The sequence below is a fragment of the Elephantulus edwardii genome, unplaced genomic scaffold (genome assembly GCF_000299155.1).
Source record: "Elephantulus edwardii isolate Elephantulus edwardi_28Jun2011 unplaced genomic scaffold, EleEdw1.0 scaffold00031, whole genome shotgun sequence".
NCBI lineage: Eukaryota > Metazoa > Chordata > Mammalia > Macroscelidea > Macroscelididae > Elephantulus > Elephantulus edwardii.
In genome coordinates, this window is record NW_006399781.1 from 716,699 (window position 1) to 734,545 (window position 17,847).

The 17,847-nt window shown below is 38.9% G+C and overlaps 1 protein-coding gene across 1 annotated transcript in view; it reads left to right on the forward strand.

The window, feature by feature from the left end:
* The window catches only part of USP13 (ubiquitin specific peptidase 13 (isopeptidase T-3)), a 203,905-nt gene that overhangs the window by 104,292 nt on the left and 81,766 nt on the right, over positions 1-17,847 (forward strand). The window contains exons 7-8 of the mRNA XM_006884032.1: positions 7,245-7,339; positions 8,290-8,477. Coding sequence (XP_006884094.1) covers positions 7,245-7,339; positions 8,290-8,477 — 283 coding nt within the window. The remainder of the gene's footprint in view (positions 1-7,244; positions 7,340-8,289; positions 8,478-17,847) is intronic.

Consider the following 17,847-nt stretch of genomic DNA (forward strand, 5'->3'; position numbering starts at 1 on the left):
CGTAGGTTCCTGTGCTGAAGCCTCATGACGGTTTTCCTTCATGTTCTGTGACCACTGGCTTATTGGTGGCCATGTATGACAACGGGGCCTGAGTGCCTCTTTTATTGTGTACCATTTTATAACCAGAATCTACCATTGCCTCTTGCACAAAGCAGATGTTCAGCAATTATTTGTGGATTAAATGAATGGACACCCACAACGTTTGCTGCACTGATTCACCACTTAAAAACACCATCTTTTCTGTTTTACTACTGTTTCCCTTTACTTTCCCCTATTTTCCTTTCCTGTCTCAAGTCTAGGTTTTGTATGGCCTCTTACTCACACACTCACTGCTGTTAAATTGGAACTGACTCATTGCTGACCATCCAGTGTGTTTTTGGAGGCAGTAAATTGCGTGGAGGAGAACCACGGATGGATTCGAACTGCCAGAGAGTTACCATCTTTGGATTAGCAGCACCTTGCCCTATGGACTGTGCCACCAGAGTTCCCTAGTCTAACTGAGTAGTAGCTATTTAGGGTGACGTTACATACTGCTGTTCTTGCTCATTCAGTATTTAATGATTTTATTTTTAATTGCCAAAACATTCTTTAATTTATTTCCATCTGTCTATGAACTACTGGTAAATAGTTGCACTGCCAACTTAAAGGCATGTTGTTCGATTCTAGCATGGGAGAAAGATGCCAACTTCTTATTGTGCGTTTCACTGTCTCTGAATACCTACTCTGAGTCAGCTATGAGTTCTGACTCTGGCACATAACAACAACATGGCAAGTGGCTTCTAGCCTCACAGACATAGCTCTTGGTGAATGAAGAGAGGTGGTTTCAGTAGAAGGATCACTCAGCTGGGGAAGAACCCCTCCTCCCTGTCTCCCCTCTAACCACAGTACTTGATGTTCAACCCTGTGTGCTGTTTTTCTTTCCTTGAGCCGTGAAAACAAGCAGCAAAGCCATTGTTCCTAGTTTTGTTTGTCATTCTCAATACAAAAACTTATGGGTGTGGAGATACTTCTTTGCCTCTTCTCTCTGCCTTTTCTTGTAGGAATCTGAGGACAAAATGTGGATTTCTCTAATTTACTGGGCATTAGGAAGAAAGCCTCACATGCATGGCTAAGACATAGCCAAGATGATTCCTGCTGACATTCGTTACAAGTAACCAGCAAGTTAAAAGATTATTTTAAACATTCAACTTTAAATGAGTGTAGGGGCTCTTCTTACCTTATTTCACCTTACATCTTCAGCATCTGTTTCTGAGACAAAGATTTGCTTAATCTGATGAATGATTGAGTTGATCTGTGCAGATAAGCAAGGATAACCAGGGTACCCTGTAGTCCTAATAGTATACTGTTCAATTGTTGTGTCCTTTTGAGTTAGAACTGACCCATAGTTGACCCTCTGGCGAGTTTTCGGAAGCAGTCAATCACACAACAAGAAATTGTCCATCCTTCTCTCACAGAGCACCTGATAGATTTGAACCCTTTACCTTTCAGATTGCAGTGCAGCTTCTTACCATTCAGCCACCAGTGCTCACTGTACTGTTCAATAGAAGCAATTATTTTACTCTTTGAAAATTACTAATAAAACATTCTTCCCAACTCAATATTGTGAAAATAACAATTACTACCAAAGGCAATTTACATATTCAATGCAATCCCAGTACAAATACCAATTCCATTCTTCAATGATATGGAAAAGGCAATCTCCAGTTTCATTTGGAATGAAAAGAGGCCACAAATAAGCAAAGAACTCCCTAAAAAGAGAAACAAGGTAGGAGGCATCTCACTCCCTGGTTTCAAATCCTACTACACTGCCATGGTGGTCAAGACAGTGTGATACTGGTACAATGACAGAAACATAGATCAATGGAATAGAATTGAGAACCCAGAAATCAGTCCGTCTACCTATGATCAACTGATTTTTGACAAGGAAATAAAATCAGTTAAGTGGGGAAATGGCAGCCTTCTAAACAAATAGTGTTGGCAAAATTGGAAAACTATCGGCAGAAAACTCAAGCAAGATCCACACCTCACTCTATACACGAAAACCAACTCAAAGTGGAAAAGGACATAGGACTAAAACCAAGAACTATAAACTTCATTAAAGAAAAGCTTGGAAGAACTCTAGCAGCCCTAATCCACAACAAGAACAGTCTCCCAAACATCCAGAAAAACCTATAACCAGGAGGGAATAAAATAGATGAATGGGACTTTCTAAGAATCAAATGCCTATGCACATCCAAGTACTTCTCCAACAGGGTAAAAAGGGAAGCCACAGACTGGGGAAAAGTATTTGGTAATGACATATCACATAAGGGACTTATATCCAGAATTTATAAAGTATTCCACAACAAGATAAAGGTAAACAACCCAGTTGCAAAATGGGCACAGGATATGAATAGACACCAAAGAAGCCATTCACTTCATTCATACACAAACACATGAAGAAATGTTCAAAATCCCTAGCTTTAAGAGACATGCCCATCAAAACAACTATGAGATATCATTTCATCCCAGTAAGAATAACAAAATTTAACAGAACCGCAAACAACAAATGCTGGCGAGGTTGTGGAGAGACTGGAACCCTTATTCACTGTTGGTGGGAGTGTAAAATAGTGCAACCACTATGGAAGGCAGTATGGAGCTTCCTCAAAAAGTTACAAATAGAAATACCATTTTACCCAGCAATTCCACTACTGGGAATATACCCTAAAGAAGCCAGAACTACCACCCAAGCCAATATGTGCACACCCATGTTTATTGCAGCTTTGTTCACAATAGCAAAGAGTTGGAAACCACCCAAGTGTCCATCAACAAACAAATGAATAGAGAAGCTGTGGTATGTACACAGAATGGAATACTATATTGAGTTGAAAAACAAGGAGCTCTTGAAATATACAAAATGGGTGACCCTGGAGGAGGTTATGCTGAGTGAAATATCACAGTCACAAAAGGACAAATACTACATAATGCCACTGTTGTAAAGCGGGACTGATATTGGGGTTGGGGGGAAGCTAAGAAAAGAAGGGATAAATAATGTATATTGCATTGAAACAGATGAAGGAGAGAACTGTTTACAAGGGATATATTATTAGGCCTTACTGTCATGACAGGAGTCCAGAATGAAGGCTGCATAGTGGAATGGACTGGGGGACGGAGGGGGAGAGATTGTATAACAATGAACGATTTTTTTTTCTACTTTTCAAAGAGAAGACTGAACTGGGAGAGAGGAGGGGTGGGCAAAGAGAAAAGTACAACAATGAATGAATGAAAATCCAAAGTCTCTGTAAACTTCCATTAAAATTAATTTTAAAAAACACACAAACAAACAAAAACCCAAAATATTCTTCCCCCCAGTCACAATATTATAACAGATTTGTAAGAGAAATAGAGTAAGAAAATACTTTTGATAAGCTTCGTGCTTAGTGGGCAAGTTATTACTATATTGATATGGTTTATTACAGATTCTTTGTCTTGGTCTCCGTCTCCACCTCTACTCTGTATCTTTGTCTTTAATTAATGTTGCAGCTATTCGCTAACCTGCTTATCACATCAATTGGCAATTCATGTTCTGTATATTTTCTCTTGTGATCTTGCCCTCATGTTCTCTGTGGTTAGCTTGTCATTTCACTTGGAACAATGATGGGTCTTTAGTCATGAAACACCATTGGTGCTGTTCTTGGGAGAGCAACTCCATGTACTTCTGTGCTTCTTGGTACCAACATCTAAAGCAAAGTTTAGTGAGTGGGTAGGTGGAAGGGCACAATACTTATGTGCCATGATAATTTCCAAAATAAAAGTTTTACTAGTGAAGATAGAGGTAAAATGAACTTTCGGTAAAAATATATATTTGCCATTTTAAGCCAGTGAGATCTCTCAAAACTTTCTCCGCTCTTGTTTCTATGTCATTTATAAAATCTTCAAAATTGCTAGGATTATAGATCATAGTTCATTTTTAGATATCTTGTAAGTTACTTGCTAAACTCTTTTTTTGTCATCAGGGTAAGAAATAACTCTTGTGTCTGTCAGAACTTTGGAGTTGTTAAGGATATTTTGGAGGTCAGAAACATTAATCTAGCAATGTAGCAGAGTTTAATGAGATCAGTTTTCACTTGCTTAAAAAAATCCCAGTCTAGTGCCTAGTGTAGTTCTAGGAATTTTATGACTTTCTCACTGAGCTCTCATAATTAAAGTTGTTAAGACTTCTAAACAGTCTGTTTATTTAATAATAACCAACGTTGATGGTGTCTGTGGAGTGCCAGTTTTACCCTCCAGCTGGTATTTCTCTGTTACTTGTCAGGCATTAAAAATACTATTGCTGTATTTGTTTCAAGTTATTAATTCAGAGATTTTTTTTTCTGTTTCACAGTTTAATTTCTTATTATTTCTTTTTTTCCCCTTTGAGTAAAAGTTTACAAGTCATAATGATTTTTTAATTCCATTGTTATATGCATTTTGTTTTATAATAAAAAGTTAACTATGATTGATTAATACAATTAATTACAGTATCCAGTAAACTCCTGTATTGCTTTACTTTCCCCAATTTACCTATTTATTTAAGGAACACTGGTGGAATAATCCATAGAAAGCTTCAAGGCTAACCCAAATGTGGCACCTCTCTGGTGGTTCAAATCCACCCACAGCTCAATGGCTATTTCCTGCCTCTGAAAACCCACTGGAGGGCCATCTGTTAGTGAACTCCAACTCAATGACAATGAGTGAGAGTTTTATATGTTTATTAATTTTCACGGCCTTCTCTCTCCCTTCTTACTCATTAATCTTTACCTTTTAATCATTACATTTTTATTATTTCTTTTTTGGGGGAGTCAGGGATTTTATATATTACACATGCACACCCACCATAAATATATAAAATTAATAGCTCAAAGTTAAAATTAGCCTGTAGGAGAGGAAGGTATGAGAGAGAGCTGTACAGTGTTTGAATATCTGATCTGTTAGAAGTGCATTTCTGAATTGGAGTTAGACACTCAGCAGAATGCCTCTGCATGACTTTTATTTTGCTTTTTTTTTTCTTTCTTGCTTTCTTACTCCATGGACAGTCTATTTTTTGTCTGCAGGAGAAAGATACACATTCTTTTTGCATGCAGTTGTCAGTCTCTGAAAACGTACTGTAGGGTCAGCTATGTTGCTTCCAGTTAGACAGCAATGAGTTGATTTTGTTGTTTGAAAAGAATGATAAACTTAGTTTTAAAAATTTGTCTTTCTTGTTATGTTGTAATACATTGTAATGTTCAGTTTGGGGATCAAAGACATGATGGTTCTTAAGTCTTCGTTCTTGCTTGAAACCTAGAAAGGTATTTCACCAAATTCTTTGGTACTTGAAGCTGTCTTAAGAAATAGTCTGGTGGAGAGGGAAGAGGACTGGATCAGCAGCCAGAGTACCTGGGGTTTGGTTCACCCTGTGGAATTTGAAACTGATCATTTAACCTCTGTAGGCTCACTTTCCATCATCTGCAAAATGGGCCTGAAAATATAATAGCTCTTCTCTCTGTCTCAAAGCTCTGTTAATTAAAGCAGTGGATCAGTGAGACAACTTTTAAAAACCTAAACTGTGCTTCTCCAGGTTTACTGTGCACCAGCGGGTCTTGTGAAAATGCAGATTCCCATCTGCATTCTGATGTTGTGCATTTGTGATGAGCTCCCAGCAACTGATACTGCTTTGAATCCACACACCAAATTTTGGGAGGCCAGCGTTGTACAGCAGTAGGCCACAGGTGCTGACAGAGGCAACATTATACCCTCAAAGAAAAGAAGCTCCACAAAGCTTTTGAGCATTTATGTGCCAAGAATGGGTTACTGGAAGGGCCAAGGTGCTGTGTCCTCAATCCTGAGGCTGTGGAGTGGAGCCTCCTGAGTAATCCTGGTGCATCAATACAAAAGGCAGCATTTTTCACATGTGTTGTGAGGAGAGATTTGTTGAAGACCCTCGACACCCTCACAAATCTCTCATTCATTCTGCAGTGGGAGCACTAAGCTCAGGGCAGATGTGCAGAGGGGGGAAGAAGTTGGTATGCTGAGAAGTCTAGAATGTAGGCTATGTCGTGGATAATATTTGTTTTGTTCTTGACCTGGTACCCTGACTGCACCATCCAGTTATCCCTGAGGGCCAGTGTAGTATGTCTTTGTCTCTGTGAGTTCAGAGGCAGATAACTATCATCCTCTCCTTCTTCCTGAAGTTATGAAGACTACATTTTACCCTGAACAAATGTCTTGAAGGAAATGCACCCAGAGCCTTCCATAGAGGCAGAGAGGGAAAAACTTTGTCTCACTCACTTTGGATGTGCTTTCTTGAGGAACCAGTCTTTGCAGTGAGACATTATGCTGGAAAAGATAGAGGGTCAGTGAAAGAGAGGAAGATCCTTAACAAGATGGATTCTCACAGTGATAACCGTTACAGGCTTGGGCATGAAAAAACGGGAGGATGGTGCAGGGCAGGGTAGGTGCAGATCTAATGATCTTAAAGTCACTGTGAATTGCAGTTGGCTAGAAGACACCACCACTACCTTATAGTTATACCACTGTGGTTTAGGCTAGGAAGGTCAGGACTAGGCATTGTTTTTGGACTAATTTTTGGTTATTCTAATTTTTCATTATTTTAAATGTGGATGTTGTTGTTGTTATGTGCCATCGAGTCACTTGCGACTCATGGCGACCCTAGGTACAACAGACCTAACCCCTGCTCTGTCCTGTACCATTCTCACTGTCTCCAACACACCCACCCTGGTTACCTCAGTCACTGAATCAATCCACCTCATAGAGGGTCTTCCCCTCCTGCATTGTTCCTTCACTCTCCCAAACATGACGTCCCTCTCCAAGGACTGGTCCCTTCTTGCAACTTGTCCAAAGTATGTCCAATGAAGCTTCAGAATCCTTACCTCCAAGGAGCAGCCTGGCTTAACCCTCTCTAGGATGAACCTGTTCATTTTCTTAGCAGTTTATGCTACATTCAGTGTTCTTCTCCAAATGTGGATACTTAGAAAAATTTCTTTGGTGACTTTGTGAAATGTGGAAATAATTGATACTTAGATGTATTTACAAAACATACTTATTAATTATGCTATTGCTTATGATCTATCTTTCCCTGATTTGAATGTAACTCATGAGGCTAGAGGTTTTTATTTTGTGCATTTATCTGTTCCACAGTGCACAGCAGGAGTGTGCTGGATGCATGCTGAATATTGGATAATTTGGTTACAAATCTCAGTGTTTATTTTCTCTTTATTCTCTAGATGTGTATTCTTTTCAAGAAGAGGAACCTGTTTTAGACCCTCATTTGGCCAAGCACTTAGCACATTTTGGAATTGACATGCTTCACATGCATGGGGTGAGAATATCCACTTTCATGTCTGTTCCAGCGTTTTGGAGAGGGAACTGTTTGCTTTAGTTGTTACACAATCCCGCTAAGAAATCCTCATGTTAAAGATTTTAACATGTTAGATGTGAATTTGTCACATTTACTCCTTGAGTATACTTAGTGCTTCTTTCTGATTTTTGAGCTTAGATTTTAATTCTGTAGTAAAAATGGCACCTCATCAAGTACTATTTTGTTTTAGTTTGACTTTTACTTGCAAAATTTCTGCCTCCAGTGTTAGCGAGTTCCATGAAGCACACTTTGTTTAGTAAAAGGGGTCAGATCTGAAGAGACTATGACTTTTAAAATTATTGGTGTCCAACATCATTTTAATTAAGTTCAGGAAGGGAAACAGAACTCTTAAGAGTTGGCAAAGAAAAATAAACCAACACATTATTGCTAATGTAAAAGCTTTACTTCCTTATATATAGTGTTTTTGGATGGCATTATGACTAAGTAATATTTTTCCCTCTGAGGAGCTATTTTAAATGTGTAGGTTTACTTTTAGTTCTTTTCTCTAAGCCCAAGCCATCTCCCTCTCCTCAGGTTCTTATCCTCTTCTGTTCTCCATTTTGTCATTCATTTCAGTTTTCCCATTCTGCCCCCCCCCTTAATCCTGTTCCCTTTTTTTAGGCATTCCCTAAGCTTCTTGTTTTCCTTCCTCATTCCTTTAACACTGCCTTGCCTTTTTGTTTGATGTGCTGTTTTGCATTTTTCCTGGAAACTGTTCTACTTACTGTTTGTTGTTTTCCTCTGTCTTGCCTTCTTTATCAGTGTCTTTTAATCACATCTGTTAGTTCTCTATTTAATTGAGGGGCTGCGGGGACAGGGTAGAAATAACTGTTGCTTTTAGAAAGAATTTATGGGGCCTCCTCAGGAAATATCGTGCTTACAATGGCTATTCTTCAATGACTCTGCCCTAGACAGAGAACGGGCTCCGGGACAACGACATCAAGCCACGAGTCAGCGAGTGGGAAGTCATCCAGGAATCGGGGACGAAGCTGAAGCCCATGTATGGCCCCGGGTACACGGGTCTGAAGAACCTGGGCAACAGCTGCTATCTCAGTTCTGTTATGCAGGCCATCTTCAGCATTCCAGAATTCCAGAGGGCGTAAGTTCTTCCCCACTGCAGGCGCGCACAGCGCTCCCTCTGCTGCCCAGGGCTCGTTGGCTCAGTGTGGACTGCCTTTGATGACCCCTGGTCATTTTACCATATTGGCAGGAGAGGATTTCTTTCTTTTTTTTTTTTTTAATGTTTTTCCCCAACTTAATAACTTAAAACTTTTATTCAACTATCCTGATTTTTTAAAAAAAAATTATGACAAAACCCCTCACATTGGCTATTTCAGCTTATTTACAGGTATAATTCAGTGACGTCAATTACATCTACCATACTCTGCAATCTCTGTTACAAAATTTATTCCATCACCTTTAACAGGAGGCCTTTTTAGCAATAATTTCTGATTCCGGCCTCCCTCCCACCCTTAGTTTCTCTGCATTTACTTATTCTACTTTTTCATGTGAATAAGATCCAATAATATTTGTCTTTTCATGCATAATTTATTCTGCTGAGCATTTGCTTTCAAAATTCATCTGTAGTATGCACAGGATTTCATGTCTCTTAAGGACCAAGTAGTATTTCATTGTATGCATGTGCTACATTTTGTTTATCATCTACTGACAGACACGGGTTGCTTCCATATTTTGGGTGTTGTGAATATAGCTGTAAGGGACTTTGGTGTACACGTTATTACTCTGTGTCGCTTATTTCAAGTCTATTAGAGATACATGTTACTATTTTTTATATAGCATCTGAGTGAGAGGATTTGGACCAAGTGTTTGGGCTATAAGGAAAGTTACGAAAAATATCTTACAGTGTTTTGTAGTATTACTAATTCTGTTTTTTCCATCATCACTCTGTGGGCTAAGAATATATTGATCATTAATCTTCCAAGTGATCTGGCACATAAGTCTTATTCCTTCATATAGATGAATCAGGAGATTCAGTGATTCATTTGGTCCATGTCTTCCTGCTGCTAAATGGAATTTCTTAGAGGATTTAGGGTTTTCATTTTCTGTTTCTCAACTGTGGCTTACAGGCTAGTACTGTATGAGCTGGTGGGTATATATCTTCAGTGAGAAAAGTATGAAAATTGAGAGTAAGTACTTGGAAAATCTTGTAGAGATTTGATATTGCAGCATCTTACAAGTGGCATTTCACTTTTTGAGTAGATTATTTTTATTGTCATTTGCATATCATAGATATTCATGAGTCTTCCTCCAGTACTATTACCGTGTTCTTCTTCATGTGTCCAGCATGGATAAGGAATTATTGTTATTGCTGTGGACTGTCAAATCAGAGGAAGCTATATTAAGACTCGCACCTATACCCATCAGCCTGTAGAGTAATAACAACTTGTGAACAAGTATGGCGAAAGGATAAAACTAAGACACACATGCCTTGTGATTTTCAGCAATACAGTACCTGTTCTGCTTCAATAGCCTTATCTTGGTCCTTGTGCAAGTTCCTCTTGAACACAATTAAATGTATGTTGTTGTTACATGCCATCAAGTTGTTTGTGACTGATAGTGACCCTATGTACAACAGCTCAGAACCCTGCTCTATCTTGAGCCAACCTTATTGTCTCTGACACACACCTACCTCCATTACCTCAGTCACTGAATCAGTCCATCTTATTGAGGGTCTTTCTCTCTTGTGCTGTCCCTCCAACCTCTCAAGCATGATGTCACTTTTCAAGGACTGCTATCTTCTTGCAACATGCCCAGAGTATGTAAAATGGAGCTTTAGAATCTTTGCCTCCAATAAGCAGCCTGGTTTTACCCTCTGCAAGATGAACTTCTTTGTTTCCCAGCAGTCCATGGTATATTCAATATTCTCCAGCACCCAACTCAAAGACATCAATTCTCTGTCTATCATTCTTAGTCATTCTTCAGCTTTCATAGCAAGTAATTGCAAAGACTGTGGCCTGGATTAGGTGTACCTCAGTCTCTAGATTGATACCATCTCTCTTAGTACTCTGGAAAGGTCTAGGATAGAAGATTTTCCCAATGCAATTCATCTTTTGATTTCCTGGCTGCTAGTACTGAGTGTTGATTATAGAGCCAAACAAACTGATGCTGTTAATAATCTTAATCTCTTCACCATTTATCATGATGCTGCCAATTGGCCCAGTGATGAGAATCTTTGTTTTCTTGATGTTGAACTTTAATCCATATTGAAAGCTGCAATCCTTGACCATCTGCAGCAAATTCCTCAGATCCCCCTCAGTTTCAGCAGGCATGGTTGTGTCATCTGTGTTATGCAGGTTATTGATGATTCACTAATCCAGCCTCACGGATGTTCTGTTCTGCATATAGATTGAAAAGGTATAGAGATAGGATTCATTTCTGCTGCACAACTTTCCTGATTTTGAATCATGAAGTGTTTCCTTGCTCTTTCTGACAGCTTTCTCTGGTCCAAGAATAGGTTTCGCATAAGCACAATCAAGTGTTCTGGGATACTCATTCTTAAGATAACATAAATTTACTTGCTGAAAGAGAATTTGATAATCTTATTGATGAGATTCAAAGACTGTAACCTTCAGTAGTAATCAATATGAAGAAAACAAAATTCCTCACAACTGGACCACTAAACAAATAATGATAAATGGAGAAAATGTTGAAATTATCAAGGATTTCATTTTACTTGGATCTACAATGGCACAAGGATGGCACAAGGCAGGCCAGTGTTTTATTCTTTTGTCCATGAGTCACTACAAGTTGCAGTTAACTTGACGGCACCCACCAACAGTAACAGCAGCAACGTGTTTTTTTTTGTTGTTGTTGGTTTTTTTTTTTTTTAAGTTTTAGAAATCCTTTTCTTAGGGTGGATAAACCACTTTATCAAGGAACAAGCAGCAACGTTTTTTAATGTCTATTTAAAGTGTCATCTGGATAAATTGACATTGAAAAAGATAGTTGATTCTTCATCATTGATGACTGAGGATGCACTGATTTAGGGTTCCTCCTAACTGTGCGTGTATGTGGTTGCCTTCTTCCCACACCTTGGGGTTATGTAAGTGGCTATTTTCCTCCTTAGCTTGCACTGAGGGCAGTGAGCAGGGAGCAGCAGGGCTGCAGATCTCCCACTGGTGTGCTCATGGGCAGCCAATGTCTAAGTTTAGAAAACAATCTATGGTGTTTTCCAGACCAGATAGGCTTCCACCCAGTTTCAGATATGGAAGTGAACACACCGGTGCCAGGACTGGAGAGTAACAGCATACTAGGAATAGTATGGGCCTCTTACCTATACAGGTGGTTGAACAGACATTGAAATCTTAGTGGCTTTAGTTGTTGTTGATTGCCTTTGACTCGATCACGACTCATAGCGACCCTATGAACAAAATACCTGAAGCCTTTCTATAACTGTCGACATTTATCAAATTTCATAGTTTCTGGAGGCATGAGTGGCTTTAGTAGTGATTAATAAAAATTGTACCAAATTATTTATTTCCTCTTAAGGTATTTGAAGATTTAATGCTTCTTGCTGTTTCCTGACTTTAAAAATATTTGGTCTCTTTTGCACGTCTATTTTTTTTTTTTTACCTAGAGAAATCTGGTGGCTTAGTTGTAAAAAATTTTGCTGCCTATCTAAAGATATGCTGTTCAGATCCACCAGCTGCTCTGTGGGAAAAAGATGGGCAGTCTCCTCCCATGTGATTAACTGCCTCTGAAAACCCACTGGAGGGTCAGCTGCGGGTCTGTTCCAACTTGACAGTGCACACCACCACCACCACCACCACAGTATTTTCACCGAGGCAAGAAAGAGTGGGTTCTTCCCTGCCACACAATGTGCTGAGTGTGGGGATTTGGTGGTGAACGAAAAGGTCATGGGACCTGTTCTTGTGAAACTCACTGTTCCATGAAGAACAACTAAATGACTGTAAGCCTGAGCAGTGCCATGGAGGAAGAAGGAAAGAGGAAGAAGTCAGGACACACAAAGGTACATCTGGCAGATGTGCAGGAGAAATGGATAATGAGCTCACTGGTAAGTGGTGTGTATATCACTTACTCTCATTCACTGCCATTGAGTTGGGACAGACTCACAGCTGACCCTTGATTTTCTGTGGCTGTAATTTGGGTGGAAGGAGATGACTCAACTTTCTCCCACAGAGCTGTGGTAGACTTGAACTGGCCAAAAGATATGACCTTGGCTGAGTAAGACAACTCTCTATGCAACCTGTTACTCATACCTATCTTCAACTTTTGCCAATGCCTTCAATGCAGTTTCCATTTCCTCTTTACTACCATTGGCTCCTGTTCATATGGTACTTCCTAAAAGTTTTCAATGTCAGTCAGTTCTTTCTGGTACAGTGACTCTGTGCATTCCTTCTATCTTCTTTTGATTCAGTATGTTGCCCATAGCATCTTTCAACCTTTTGACATGAGGTTTAAATCTGTTCTTCAGTTCTTTCAGCTTGAGAAATGCAGAGCGAGTTTCCCCCTTTTTATTCCCCAATTCCAGCTCTCTGCACATTTCATTATAATACTTTGTCCTCTCAAGCTGCCCTTTGAAATTGTCTGTTGAACCCTTTCACTTTGACATCTTTTCCTTTAGATTTGGCTTTTTGACATTCCAATGCAATCTTTAGAATCTCTTCTGATATCCATTTAGATTTTTTCCTTTCTCCTCTGTTTTTGTAGAGACGTTTGCTTTCTTCATGGATGATATCCTTGATAACATCCCACAACTCATCTGGTCTTCTATCATTAGTGTTCAATGCCTCAAACCTATTCTTAAGATTATCATGAAAATCAGATGAAATTGACTCAAGATCATATCTTGGTTCCTGTGGATTTATATTAATTGTCTTCTGCCTCAATTTGAAATTGCATATGAGTAATTGATGATCTGACCCACAGTCTGCCCCGGCCTAGTTTTGACTGTTGATACTGAGCTTCTCCAGTGATTTCTTCCACAGATGTAGCTAATCTGATTCCTATGCAGCCCATCAGGTGAAATCCACATATAAAGTCTTCTTTTGTGTCTTTTAGAAAACGTATTTGCAATGAATAAATGAGTGTACTACAAGTCAATCATTCTATTTCCAGCTTCATTTCTATTACGAAGCCCATTATTTTCCAACTACTGTTCCTTCTTTACTGTTTCCTACTTTTGCATTCTAGTCACCAATTATCATTAATGTATCCTGATTGTATGCTCAGAAAACAAAGATTCTTACCACTGGACACTGGTAGTGTCATGATGGATGGAGAGAAGATGGAAACTGTCAACAGCTTCATCTTGCTTGGATCCACAATTAACACCATTGGTACAAGCAGTCAGAAAATAAAGACACATTGCACTGGGAAAATCTGCAGTTAGGGACTTTTCCAAATTATTGGGGGATAGTGATGTCAGTTTGAAGACTAAGGTGCATCTGATTCAGGCCATGGTCTTTCTGATTACTAGCTATGCATCTGAGACCTGGACAGAAAAAGAATTGACAGCTTTGAGCTGTGTTGTTGGAGAAGAGCACTGAACATCCTATGGAGAGAAAGAACAAGATAACATCTTGGAGAGGGTACAGCTGAGTACTCTTTGGAGGCAAGAATGATGAGGCTTCACCTCACATACTTTGGACATATTACTAAGAGGTGCTATTTCTTGGAGAAGGACATGATGTTGGGAGGGGTTGGTAAAGGAGAGGAAGACCCTCAACCAGGTGGATTGACACAGTAACTGCTGCAATGGGCGCTTGCATGTCAGGAAGTGTGAGGACTGTGCAGGACAGGACTGGGTTCACCTCTTTTGTTCATAGGGCCACTATGAGTCATACTTGACTTGATGATACCCAATGACAGCAACATCTTCAACTTTTTCATCCTTTGGTCAGTGAATTGAATTATCTGTTCTATATGTCCCTTGTTCTCTGGCAAGGTGAACTCAGTGAAATTAGTTCTAGGGGCAGTGTCTCCAGTTTGTACATAGAAAGAGTTATCTGTGGAAAAATTGATTTAGGCAAAGTCACGATGTAATTTGAGTACACTAGCCTGATCCTTGCTACTTGAAGTCAGTTTACATTTCAAAATATGTTTCATGAGGATAAATGTAAATGAATTAGTGTGCAAATCAAGTGACAGCCCAAATGTTCAGATACACATCTGTTTTTCCTTTATTAGTCCCTAGATGACAAACAGAAGAAAAAAAAAAGAATTTACTTTTAAAATTATCCAGTATTTTAACTGAATCCTATTGTAATGGAGAATATTTCTTACAGATTAGAAAAAGAATATATATTGCTAGTAAGGTAAACTTTTCTGACATTAATGGATACCTCCTTTTACTCCACTTTTCTCCACCAATTTTATACAGAAGCACAAGCCTGATGCTCATCTTTTTTCTTACATGTTTTCTCAGCGGTGGAGATTCTAATAAAGACTGGATCCTAGATGGAGCTGTTGCCCTAACACCATATCTGAAAGCCATTCTAATTGGACAGGCCCAAAGAAGAAAATTAGCCTCGGCAAATTTTGATTGTAGGTTTGTGACTTTGAATGAAAATTTTCAGGTTTTGAACAACAAGTTTCTGGACGTTTATGGTAGTGGAGAAGTCCTATTTATTTAATTTTATAGTGATTACTCCGATTTATTAGTACACTTTGTAAGAATTTTATTGTAAGAGTTTTTTCTGTTGGCTTATAGGTAGTCTGTCAGTTTAAAAAATTGCCTGATTGTCTGATTACATGATATCAATTTACTCTTTTAAGAAATAGTTGAGTAACTTTTAAAAAAAAATTACCACATACTGTTTTAGTTCATGTTCCTAGAGATTATATTCTAGTGAGTGTGACAGGTAATAAAGAGGAAAATAAATGAATTACATTATTTCCAAGAGTGTTGTTTACTAAGAACATGTCACCTGGGTAGATGATAGAATTATAGGGTGTCAAGGATAGCCATATTTTCTTTAAGTGTCTGAGAAAATGGCTTTTGAACATAATTGACAATGTCCAGCACTGTCTAGTGTCCCAGTACAGAGTTAGCAACATCACTATCCTGAAACAGGCAAGCTTGCTGTGTTCTGCGACAACCAGACCATGATGTGGGGCTGGGAGAGTGAAGGGAGATGAGGTCCAAGAAGTAGCTAGAGCAGGGCTCCTGAAGGGCCAGTGGTGAATGTGAAATAGGAAGAAAATTTAGAGAGAGGATGGAAAGACTGTGTGTTTAACTAGACAGAGCTGTTGAAATGAGTCCTGCTGTGTCCAGATGAACTATTTAGAAGGCAGAATTATAGACTCTCAGGTGATTGTGGATGGGTTTGTAGAGCCAGCAGAGGGCCAGAGCCAGTGTCTGGAACCATAGTTGACTGGCTTCATTGTGGGCTTCTTCACTTATGCCTTGGGTGACTTTGGGGAGCTCACTAATGAATCTATTCCTTGATTTTTCTTTCAAGTCAGGCTAATAATAATAATAATAATAACAACAACAACAACAACAATAACACCTTCTTCATATTCATTCATATAACACTGACTCCTACCACAGGAGGTCCTCAATATATGGTAGCCTTTAATGTTACCACAGACAATTACTCCATCAGAAGTGGGACTGTGTAAGTTGAATGCCATTTAAAAAATTTTTTTATAATTATGCCTCTTATTCTTGTTGTTAGGTGCTGTCAAGTATGACTCATAGTGACCCTATGAATAACAGTCCTGAATCCTGTCCTATCCTATGTCTGATATACTTGAGCCAATTGCTGGAGTTACTGTGTCAGTTCATCTCATTGGGAGTCTTCCTCTTTTTTGATGACCCTCCACCTTTCAGACCGTGATATCTTTTCCCAGGGAATTGCCTCTCCTAGCAACATGTCCGAAATATAAGAGGTGAGGCTTCACTCTCCTTGCCTCCAAGGAGCCCTCTGGCTGTACTTTTTCCAAGACATCTGTTCATTCTTTCCGCAGTCTGGGATATTCAGTGCTCTTCTCCAACACCACAACTCAAAAACATCAGTTCTTCTTCTGTCTTCCTTTTTCATTGTCCAGTTCTTAGATGCATAGCAAGTGATTGAAAAGACCATGGCCTCGATCAGGCACACCATAGTCTTCAAACTGACATCATAGCTCTTCTGTATTTTGAAGGGATTCTTGACCGTGGACTTGTCCAGTGCAGTAATACATCTGCTGATCCTCTAACTGCTGGTACCATCAGTATTGATTATGGATCTAAGTAAGATGAAATTAAAAGTTTCAATCTATTGGTCCAGTGGTAAGGACCTTTGTTGTCTTGATGTTGAGATTTAAGCCGTATTGTAGACTGTAGTCCTTGATCTTTGGCAAGCATTTCAAGTCCTCCTCACTTTCAGCAAGTGAGGTTGTGCAATCTGCATAATGCAGGTTGTTCATGAGTCGTCCTCCGATTCTGATGCTGCATTCCTCTACACAGAATTTAGCTTCATGAATTTTTTACTCAGCGTAATTATTGAATAGGTATGAAGAAAGGATATAAAAACCTCGATGCACACCCTTCCTGATTCAAAACCACTTAGTGGTCCCTTCTTCCATTTGACAACAGCTTCTTGGTCTAGATATTATGCCTCTGAGAAGAGGCTATTCCTTGAAAATAGACATCATGCTTGGAAAGATGGAGGATCAGCAAAGAAGAGGAGGACCCTCAGCAAGTGGATTGGGAAAGTGAGCGTGTCAGGGCCTTGAATGTGTCAGGATAGGACAGGATTCAGATCTGTTGTTCATAGGGTCACTATGAGTTGTACTTTACTTGTTGGCACCTAACAATAAAAATAATTATCAATATCTATAAATCCTATCTTTGTCTTTAGGAGTTGAAATCATTGCATATAATATAGTATGTATTACAAATTTTTTTTTGAAGCAGGACTGGCCTACACTTCCTAAGCCACATGCCTCTGGAAACTCTATGAACTTGGAGAAATGATGATAATTATAGAAGGGCTTCAGGTCTTTTGTTCATAGGGTCGCTGTGAATCGTGCTCGACTCAATGGCAGTAAACAACAAGAATCACTAATTTTAAAATATAAAAAGAAAGAAATTAATTAAAAGCAACAAATGGTCTTAAGAATGATTTATCCTAATTCAGGTTTTTTCTAAGTTGAAGACTACCAGTATTACTTATTTTAAGATTATTAGAACAGTTCATAACTTTTTAGTTTGGTAAATATAGACACAACAGAACATTTGGCAATTTAACAATCTTTACAAATACTATTCATTGCCTTTGATTATATACTTTATATTATACCACCATTATCACTATCTTTTTCTGAATTATTCTACAGTTGACATAAAGTCAGTGCTTCCTAAGAAGTATACTATTTGTTTTTGAATTGACAATTGTGATGGCATATATTAGTGGCTTTCAACTTGAACTGCATGTTAGAACCATTTGGGGAACTTTGAACAGAATCCAGAAGGGGAAGATTCAGTCTTTTTTTTTTTT